Source organism: Conger conger, chromosome 7 (assembly GCF_963514075.1).
Source record: "Conger conger chromosome 7, fConCon1.1, whole genome shotgun sequence".
Taxonomy (NCBI): Eukaryota; Metazoa; Chordata; class Actinopteri; order Anguilliformes; family Congridae; genus Conger; species Conger conger.
Window position 1 is genome coordinate 60,946,055 of NC_083766.1, and position 10,954 is coordinate 60,957,008.

The 10,954-nt window shown below is 45.1% G+C and overlaps 1 protein-coding gene across 1 annotated transcript; it reads right to left on the bottom strand.

Annotated features, from left to right (window-relative positions):
* Nucleotides 1-9,575: 9,575 nt before the first annotated feature.
* Nucleotides 9,576-10,508, bottom strand: LOC133133556 (putative gustatory receptor clone PTE03). The gene has a single exon (XM_061249655.1). The coding sequence runs from the start codon at nucleotides 10,506-10,508 to the stop codon at nucleotides 9,576-9,578; it is 933 nt and encodes a 310-aa protein (XP_061105639.1).
* Nucleotides 10,509-10,954: the final 446 nt, after the last annotated feature.

Below are 10,954 nucleotides of genomic sequence, written 5' to 3' on the forward strand. Positions count from 1 at the left end.
ATGGAGGGATCCAGAGTAGGCTTTTTTAGCAGCGGAGTGATGTGGGCCCTCTTGGAGGATGCCAGAAAACAGCCGGAAGACAGGGAGGAGTTGACAAGGGAGGTGACAAATGGGAGAATGTCAGGTGTGATAGTTTGGAGAAGAGGGGATAGGGTCAAGGGCACAAGTTGTGGGGCGGTGGGAGAGCAGGAGTTGAGAAACATCAGATTCTGTAAGGGGGGAGAAAGTGGAAAAGGAAGGGATGGGCCTAGAGGGGGGGAAGGGCACAGTGAGGGGGGCGGTGGTTCTAAAGGATCTGCGGATGACTGTGACCTTCTCATCGAAGAAATCAGCAAAGTCATCAGCAGCGAAAGAGGACTGAGGAGGAGGAGCCGGTGCGTTGAGGAGAGAGGAGAAAATAGAGAAAAGTTTCCGGGGGTTAGAACCGGAGTTCTGAATTTTTGTTTGATAGTATTTAGCTTTGGCGGCAGTGACAGCGGAAGAGAATGCCGCCAGGAGAGACTGGTAAGTTGTGAGGTCTGAAGCATCTCTGGATTTCCCCCACTTCCTCTCCGCTGCGCGGAGGCTGGCCCTGGAGGTACGGAGGGTGTCAGATATCCAAGGGGACGGGGGGGATGTGCGAGGCGGCTTTGAGACAGGGGGACAGAGGGAGTCAAAAGCAGAGGAGAGAGATGAAAGAAGGGCGGCAGATGCAGAGTCAGCGGGGAGTTTGGAGAAGGATTCGAGAGGGGGGAGTGAGGCGGTGACAGTGGTGGCAAAGGAAGAGGGTGAGAGGGAGCGGAGGTTACGGCGGGCTGAGGAAGGGTAGGTGGGAGGAGGGGGAGGAGGATGGGGAGGAAGAGGGAGGGAGAATGAGATGAAGTGGTGATCAGATGTATGCAGAGGGGTAACCGTGAAATCAGAGCATGAGCAGTTCCTCACAAAGACAAGGTCTAGGACATTGCCTGCCTTGTGGGTTGGAGGAGAGTGTTGCAGGGAGAGGCCGAAGGAGTGGAGTAGCGGTAGGAAGGCAGCAGCCTGGGAGGCTTCAAGGTGGATGTTGAAGTCTCCAAGGAGAATCAGCGGGGTGTCATCCTCAGGGAAGGAGCTGAGAAGGGTGTCTAGCTCATCAAGGAAGCTTCCCAGGGGCCCTGGAGGGCGATAGATAACTGTAAGTGAACTGTAAGATAACTATAAATAGTTGTACTGTCTATATTGGATTCTTGGTTTCTTTTTCTTTGATTCACCTAAAACAGGTCTATCTAAATTCCACTACCATACGCTCAACCTGCGTAGTAGTGAAGAATCAGGTATTTAAATTAGATCACCGTATTGGTGCATATCTCTACAAAGGACATGAAGACCATATTCACCACTCGCACTGGTTGTCATGAAACATCTTGCCATGATTATATGTGTAACAATATTTTTGCCATTTTGTGCCAAATGTATAAGTGTTCAGTTTTTGTATGGCCACGCTGAGATCGTCCAAGTGTCTCACCCACAGTAGTGCATCATCAGCGAGATGAGCTCCTTCACGCATGAAGGTCTGACCTGTCCAGCGAGTCACTTGATCGACTGGAAGTGATTGAGGACTTCGCAATGGGTCAGATCTGCGTTCTGAGGAGAATTCCGCTGGAGGTGGACGTCTTTCTGTGGTGGAAGGACACTATTTCTGGACAGTGTGCGTGGTCTCTGACTGACCCAATGGACCTGGTGCAACGGGTCGTCCAGGACTAGCTCATCTACCAGCTCTGCCCAGGATGCCTACATATAGTGGGACTGGTGGGACTGGGTATTCTGAGGGTCCATCATCACCAGCCTCGTTCCACTCCCTAAAATCCTCTACCCCTGCTGCTTCGGTGCTCAGCCACCTGCAGGTGCCAACCCTGTCGGGATTGAGACCCCAAGCATCCACAGGGAATTACATGTACAGCCACGGCTTTCACAGTGACCCCTTGGAACTGTGTTGTTTGTCCCACAGGGGCCAAGGGGGGAATCTGTAAACCAGTCATAAGTAACATTTGGTCTCATGCGCTGGTCAGCTTGCTGACTTCCTCCTCCTGGAGCATACATTGTTAGCCCCCACCGTTGGCACACATGCCTGTGGGGGAGAGCTAGAGAAGGATTCTTAGAGGCGCCTTCTTGGGCCCTGGGGGCCCCCCTTTTCTCACATTCCTGACAGGTTAGAGCACATGAATATTGGAGATGGTATAAAGATGTTTCATGGTAATCCCAGGTCAGAATATAGTAATGTTTGGTGTTATTCTGATTGGTTCAGTGCGACTGGTGTAATGGTCTAGTTTTTTTAACAGTCTACCTTTGATAGCATAACCATTCAGGAGCCAAGGGGAAACTGGGCAAAAGCTGTCTCTGTAGAAGCCATGTGTTTTAGCCCCCTGCCTGGTGGGCCTGGCTGTAAATTATAGATGGGTGACTCACTTTTAGGGTCAAGAACTTAGGCCTGGATTTCGGAGATAAGGACCAAACAATCTGTTTGTGTCTCCTTTCCTTTCATTCACCCAAATCAGGTTTATCCAAAAGGTATATTACCATGAGAGGCACAAATACATATTTACAGCATAATGCAGTTATCCTGAAAACTACAGCATTCATAGATATGATGGGGCGGCCTATAGCGTAGTGTTTAAGGTCAGGAAGGGCTGCCATTTGTGAGGGGCCTGAGAGCTGGGGTTTCAATGTTGTTTAGACTACCTGTTGGGGAGTTAAGATGTATGAGTGGTCCAAGGCCAGTTGGGTCATGGGAAAAGAATCCTCCCGAACATTGGTGACCTCCCTGTGACCCCATACCTGGTCACTTCCAAGGGGGAAGACTCCGGACAATGCCACAGTGCCCTCATTTGGGCACTGCTGCCATTACACCGGTGACTGCTCTCCGAGATTAAATATTCAAAACTGCTATTAAGATCGTAAATAGACCCGGTAACACCTTGAAAACATTGCCCATGTGATCCTTGTATTATTGCATTAAGTCTTATGTAATGGTAACAGGAATTGCATGTAAAATGGATAATCAGGAGGGAAGTCTCATGATAACTGCAACATAATAAAACATAAGGGTAATCTGTTTGGTAATCAAGGCCCTAGTGTTGGCATTTCAGGCTGCTAAGGGGACCGCCCCACATTACATACAATCCCTGATCACTCCCTACTCCCCAGCTAGACCACTCCGGTCTGCCAGCTCTGGTCGCCTTACGGTTCCCTCTCTACGGGCACCTGGCGGTCGAGCTGCACGTTCACGCCTGTTTTCCGTTCTGGTTCCTCAGTGGTGGAATGACTTGCCTACCACTGTCAGGACAGCAGAATCCCTCCCCCTATTTCGACGCAGACTCAAAACACACCTCTTCAAACTCTACCTTAGTCCTCCCTCCTGATTTACCCCGCCCCCCCCTTCTGATACCCCTATCCCTGTCTGACAAAAAAAACACTATATGTTTAGAACAGCAGTCCAGGTGTATTTTCCTAGTTCTGGATGTGATGCTTTGACTTGTGGTAGAACCTATGCACTTGTAAGTCGCTTTGGATTAAAAGCGTCTGCCAAATGACTAAAATGTAAATGTAAATGTAAAATGGTATGGATGTGATCTGATAAAATCAAGGAATCGGATGAGATACATTTCATACCAAATGGAATTTAATAAACTATAGTTTCAGTAACTCAAGGGAAAACCTGCATATCCTCTCTTGGTAATCATCTCATTTTCCCTACTTAACAACCCCCACCCTGGTGGGGGTCTAAATTCCAGATTTGACCACCCCTCCAGGTTGATTTATGGCACTGCCGCCTGGTTCCAAACGTATGATTTGGCATAAAAGCAAGGGAGACAGACCAATCTGGGAAGATCGTATTCGACTTCCCACACAGCACATTGTATGTATATGTAAGTATCGGGAAGATCGTATTCGACTTCCCACACCTGCGAGGAGCCACAGTCTTCACTACCATTGACTTAGCCTCTGCTTACCACCAGCTCTTACTACACCCAGACAGTCGTGACATAACTGCATTCATAGCACGTTTTCGCCGGGTTCCATTTGGACTCGCATCCGCTCCATCTGCTTTTCAAAAGATGATGTTGACCATACTGGCAGGTCTTCCGGGGGTACAGGCCTACCTGGATGATGTGATCTGCTACGGTGCCACCCAGCAGGATCATGATGCTAACCTACGGAGGGTGCTGCATGCCCTGAATGAGGCGAGACTCAAACTGAACATGCACAAGAGTAAGTTTAACCAGACCTCTCTCAGTTTTGTAGGCCACACTGTATCCAAAGAAGGACTTCACCCTGACCGAGATCGGGTCAGAGCAGTGGCCGACGCCCCTGTCCCAAAGGACACATCCTCCCTGCGATCCTTCTTGGGCCTTGCATCATGGTACAGTAAGTTTATTCCTGACTTCTCTACCGTTGTTGAGCCGCTACGGTTCAAATGGACTGCTGAAGCTGAGTCCAGTTTCTCTGATATTAAGAGACTGATATTGGAGAGCCCTGCCTTGGCTCTATATGATCCTTTGTTACCTACTTATGTGACTACTGATGTCTCCGACTATGGACTGGGGGGTGTACTCACACAACTTCATCCAGATAACACAGAGAGGATTATAGCATTTGCATCCAGGACACTTTCACCTGCTGGAAGAAAGTATTCAACTGTCGAACGTGAGGCATTGGCATGTGTTTGGGCAGTAGAACGGTGGAGAACATATCTTTGGGGACACCACTTTGTGCTGCGTACTGACCACCAAGCACTTACAACCCTGCTCACGTCCAAAGGGACTGGCCACGCAGGACTGCGAATTGCAAGATGGTCAGCGAGACTGCTTTGTTTTACTTATGATGTTGCTTACCGTCCAGGGAAACAAAATGTGACAGCTGACTGCCTGTCCAGGCTTCCCCTGCCTAATACAGCAGATGCAGACGAGGAACCAGACATGGTGGCTACGGTCTTTCGACAATCCCTACAGGCTATATCTGTCCCAGAGTTCACCACTGCCTGTGAGTCCTGTCCGGAATTTACACAACTGCGACACCAGATACAGAAGGGCTGGCCGAAAAGCCGAAAGAATGTGTCTGATGAACTTGCTTTAATCTGCGTGATGAACTAGGTGTAGACAATTCCCTTATCATGAGAGGTCCTGATCGTTTGATAGTTCCCGCTTCCCTGCAGTCCAAAGTGGTAGATTTAGCACATATTGGGCACCAAGGGATAGTTCGTACTAAACAAAGACTGCGTGAGCTATATTGGTGGCCACAAATGGACAAATATGTACAGAATATGATTGCTTCATGAGTGTCATGCCAATATAATGACAAAACAGCAGTGACTGCACCCGCACCACTTACACCTGTGGAACTGCCAGATGGACCCTGGGAAAAAGTGGCCATTGATATAACAGGTCCCTTTGAGTGTGCCAGGTGGGACTGCCGTTATGCCATCACTCTTACAGACTACTACAGTCAATGGCCAGAAGTGGCGTTTGTCTCTAATGCCACAACTGATGCGGTTATTAGCTTCTTAGCGACAGTATTCAGCCGTGAAGGCAATCCTTCTTACCATAAGCAACAAATGAGTAAGGAGTACACAGACCGAAAGAGGAGTGCAAAAGTACCCATGTTCCAAGTGAATGACACTGTACGTGTCCGGAGACCTGAACATGTTAACAAGGGATCATCCAAATTCACAAGACCTCTGACAGTCATTAAGAAAGTGGGACCGAGCACTTATCTGCTCAGTCACGTTCGAAAGTGGAATGCATCAAAATTTGCCCATTTCCCAAAGGAGCTGCTAACTGGTACCTCTAATGATAATGAGACTGTGTTTGACGGGCTTACTGTGTCCGACCATGTCATTCATAGTGCACATGAACCAAGTCTCAGGCGGAATGTGAGAGAAAGAAACCCGCCTCGGTGGTTGACAGACTTTGTAAGGTAAAAGAAAATGGACTGAGAATGTTGTCCTCGGTTAAATTGAAAGGTTTTGATGCTGTTAATGTGGAAAAATAAAAGTTGATTTCTTGCTGTTTGCGTCAAAGAAAATAATAACAGAACCTCATGCAACATGTGTAAGGAATGTGAATGTGTATTTTCATGTTTAAAGAGTAAGGGCTACTTTCAAAGTGGTTATTACTAGTTTTGCGTAAGAGCCACTTATGAGCTCTCAGTTATTCACTTTGTTGTATCATATTGCTCCTTTGATCCTTGTTACTAATTGCTCCACTGGATATGATTTCAATCCGAGTGATTATTTTTCTGGGTTATATGAGATGCAATTCCATCACGAAAAGGGGAAAATGTTGTGTCCTGTTCTTGCATACAGTGATGCCTAGGTGGCGCGACAGAACATGTATGAGATTAAAAGAATGAGAATGCTTGGGGGAGAAGAAGAATAAAGTTGAATGCATACTAATGGTGCCTGCTCTCTGACTGAACTTTCTACACGGTAAAATACCACAGCATGACACTCCCATTACTTCTCCATGGCCTGCTCACAGTGGTGACAGGAGCTGCTAGCAAAAGGGCCATGCCAGAACCCGCCTGCATTGCCCTTCTCTTATAGCGCTCGAGTGTTACACTGCGATCCTGCCAGGGCCCAATTCTGACAGAACTGCTCGAAAACAGTTTTGCTTTCTGCTGGAACATGTTCTGTTTATGACAGCACACATATGTCACATGCACAAAGCATGTATGCATATGCTCTCTCTCTCACTCTGGGGTTTTTGAATGGTTAAGTTGGCAGTTTGCCAAGTTATTTCCAAAATCCCATTACCTCTTTATTAACATTTATTTATACAGGCCTAAATCAATAGCGGACAATAAAGCCTTTTGTCGTGGTTAGGGAAGCAGTGGCCCTGGTTTTGTTCATTTGGCCATCTTTCAAGAGAGGGACATTCAGTAATGGTGAAAAAAGTGATGCTGCTGCTTCTTTGAGAGGCAAAAAGGCGAACTGTGAAACTCGTCATTAAGCTTGAGAATTTCTTTCACAAAGAATGGGCAAAGAAAAGAAAATTCTTGGAGTATCAGCTTTAATAAAATTATAGGGAGTAATACGATTCTGTCATAAGTGATCAGAGGTATGTTTGTATGTGTGTCATTTCTCAAATTATATATACATACAGTAAAGAACAGTCCTAGAAATACAAAGGTTACAGATTCACTGGTCAACTGACACGAAAGACAGTAAAGAATGCAGTAAACTGGGAGGGTGCTTTCTGGTAACAGATGGGGCAAGCAGAGACAAAACAAATTGACATTCTGTGGGCCACCAGAATGCCTGTCTTAGATGTATAAAGTTGAGCAAACTAAATGCAAACTCCAGAGTTACAGACTCACTGGGCTACTAAACAGGGTATGAACCCATTTACCAAGGTCTTTAATAGGAATGGCTTCTCGTTCTATTCGGACAGATTGTGCACTAAATGAAAACAAGTCACATCTCTCATTGAGAACAACAGGACAGACACTTCTACCTCTGTAACTGCATATTGGGCACATATAAAGTTTATTATATAAAGTTGGGCTAGTTGGGTGAGTTTTTGGATAATTTTCAGCATTTAAGCTTATGGTCTGTATGATTATTAGTCATGCATTTCTATCTGTATTAGTTTCCATATCTCTGAGGCAGTGACCGATTTATTTGGTATCTGTTACTTATTTCTTCTGCTGTGTAGCCCATCCAATCAAAGGTTTAATGTGTTGTTTGTTCAGAGATGCTCTGCATACCACTGTTGTAATTTGTGGTGATTTGAGTTACAGTCAACTTCCTGTCAGCTTGAACCAGTCTGGGGTGCGTTTCCTGATTACAGTGTCTCTTAGCACTTGACGAAGACTCTCTAAGGTATACCTTACTAAGGTTGTTTACTTCTCTATGTATGCTCCCCAAACTATCACTGAGGCTATTGCTTAAGGGATAGCTTCTACGTGCAACGTTATTAGGCCCATCGACTTTCTCTAAGATCGATTATGCACTCCATGCAGTGACTGTTTGACTGCGTTATGAGAGAAAGTAGTGTTCTATTTCAATAAAACACTGCAGGAGTACATTCAAATATTGCATTTATCATGACTTGTGGGAACGTATTAATAGAATTAAAAACGTACAAACGAAATTATCCAACCGTATATATAATTTTCACCAAATGATATATACGATTAGTGATACGGACTAAACCATCTAGCAATACACCTTGTTTGGCATGTCATGTTTTATTTACATTATTTCAATATCTTTGTTATAGTGCCTTAAATGACTTTGCAATCAGGGTTGATTTGGCAGAAGCACCATCACATTACTGGTGTAATTCACTATTTTCTATGATTAGCTGACGTTTTCAATAAAAGTGCACCAACAAGCAAACCGCACCACCACGAAATCAACATTTTATTATTTTTTTTAAATATATATTTTTTTACATAAGATATGGTGGAAAAGAACTGAAACTGTCCCACAGCTTCATAGCAAAGGAAATGGAGATATTGTTAGACATGGCGGTGAATAAAGAAACATTATTTTCCAGTTTTAAGACTACAGTGTCCAAAAAAAACAAGAAACAACTATGGTTAAACATCGCTCCAGCACACAGAGAGAGTGAGAAATCATCAATTTATGAATATCATTTAAAAGGCAATAAGGCAACATGCATCCTTCGTAATTTACTATTAAAGTGGTATTTTAGTAATGTTAGCCAACTACAACTGTAGAATTATTAGTGTACATATTGGTTAACAGATTGAGATGTAACTAAGAGCAACAGCTGATTTCAGAGGCTTGCAGTCGTAACAGTGGTGGCCACAAGCGGACAACATCGCTAAGGTATAGCTAAGAGTGGTCCAGACCAACCTTACGAAAGTACGATTTACAGAAGGTATACTTAGCTAAGAACATTTTGGGAAACAGCCTGAAACGTTCAGGTAGAGCTCAAGGTACAACTTATGAACAACGTAGCATTAAGAAGGCTTCGGGAAATGCACCCCTAACCATTCTCCTCTGACTTCTCTCATTAAGAAGGCATTTTTGCCCATAGAACTTCTACTCACTGAATGTTTTCGGTTTTTTGCACCATTCTCTGTAAACTCTAGAGACTGTTGTGCGTGAAAATGCCAGGAGAACAGCATTTTTTAAAATACTCAAACCATTCCCTCTGTCACCAACAAAGGTCAAAGTCAAATTTCTTCCCAATTCAGATGTTTGGTCTGAATAGTAACTGAACCTCCTAGCCATTTCTGCATGTGTAGCATGGTTAGCTCAGCTAGTTCGCTAGTAAGCATGGTGAAGTGCAATGAAAGCGAAGGCTGTTAGCAGGTTGTTGTCCAAATATTCCACAAATATTTGGACAAGTGAGAGGCCGGGGTACAAATCCCACCTTGGACTCAGGCAATTTCTCACCTGTTACACATGCTCGAATGAAGTGAGTTGCTGCTATATGATTGGCTGAGTAGATACGTGCATGAACAAGCCAGTGTACAGGTGTGACTAATTAAGTGGTCACTAAGTGCATACGACAGTGTAAGACACTAGTTTAACATGTAGATAAGAGCATCGATTATGCTGCTGTTGGTTTAAAGGCCACATTTTTTCATTACTGCAGCTGGGTTACTTTTGAATAAAGTATCTTCACAATCTTGGTCCTTAGTTCCTTGGTCTGTATAGCATATATGATGGGGTTCATGTTGGCGGGAATGATAAGATGGAGAAGTCCCGCCAATGTCCGGTAGCCGTTGTGAATCTGAAGACGATGCAAAATCATGACGAGGTATCCGGACCAGAGCATGATCAGATAGAGGACCAGATGGGAGGCGCAAGTCTGCATGGCCTTTCTGTTGAGCTCCTTGTTCTTTTTGGAGACACAGCTGAACAGGATCCTGAAATATGTGAAGGCCATGCTGCCGATGGACAATCCAAAGACTATGATACTGCAGGTGAGCCCAGCGATGTTGTTAATGCTTAAGTCCTGGCAGGAGAGCTTGTACAGAGATGCAGTGTCGCAGAAGGCATTAAGAATAATGGAACGGCAGCGTGTTAGCCGTACTGCGAGGCCCAGTGGGATGGAGTTCACGGTCATCGCTGCGCTCCATGCGGACACAGTGAGCTTAGCTACCATGGTCGGGCTCATGATGGAGGTGTACCTCAGAGGGTGGCATATGGCCACATACCTGTCAAAGGCCATGATCATCATCAGCGTGTGGCAGGATATGCTATAACCTTGGGTGAAGAAGGCCTGGGAGACACACCAGGAGTAGCTGATGGACGGGTTGGTGGAGACGATGTCCAACATCATTCGAGGCAGAACCACCGTGTTTCCCAGGACGTCGTTGAAGGACAGGCTAAAGAACAGCAGGTACATTGGCTGCTGAAGGCTCCTGTCCATCAAAATAAGCAGCATGACCCCTATGTTGGTGGTCAGGATGATCAGGTAGGCGACCAACAGCAGGGCAAACGCTGGGTAAATGAAACGATGGGGAATGTCGATACCCTGAATCAACAGGATGGGATTGTTGTAGGTTATGTTCATCCCAGATTTCCTTGGAAATTCTGTCAGACTGAGAAAGCAGAATATTATGCAGTGCCTAACTTCTTGAACATTAACAGTTTCTGGTGTTTTGGCTCCATACACCAGAACATGACAAATAATAAAACCATGAATATGAGGTTAAAGTTCAGACAGATTTAATATGAAATATGGGCCAATTTTGCAGACTCCAATAAAGCCTAGTCCGAGATGAAATTGTATTTTCAATGCACAACTCAGATTCTAACTCCTGAAAGTCGGTCAGGTTGACTTTCACATTTCCTTAATTAAGTTCAGAAAGCCGCTTGACTGGGTGCCTGAGAGCCTCAGTGTCCAAGAACAGACCCTGAACAGACCAAAAACTGACGCGTGATGAGAGAAATATATATATCAGAGAAATCCCATTATTATAACTGGAATAACTTATCTTTATTTCTAAGGTCTGCAAG

Bases quoted from the DNA above. Each gene is read 5' to 3' on its own strand.
- LOC133133556 (XM_061249655.1), bottom strand. From the start codon at position 10,508: ATGAACATAACCTACAACAATCCCATCCTGTTGATTCAGGGTATCGAC.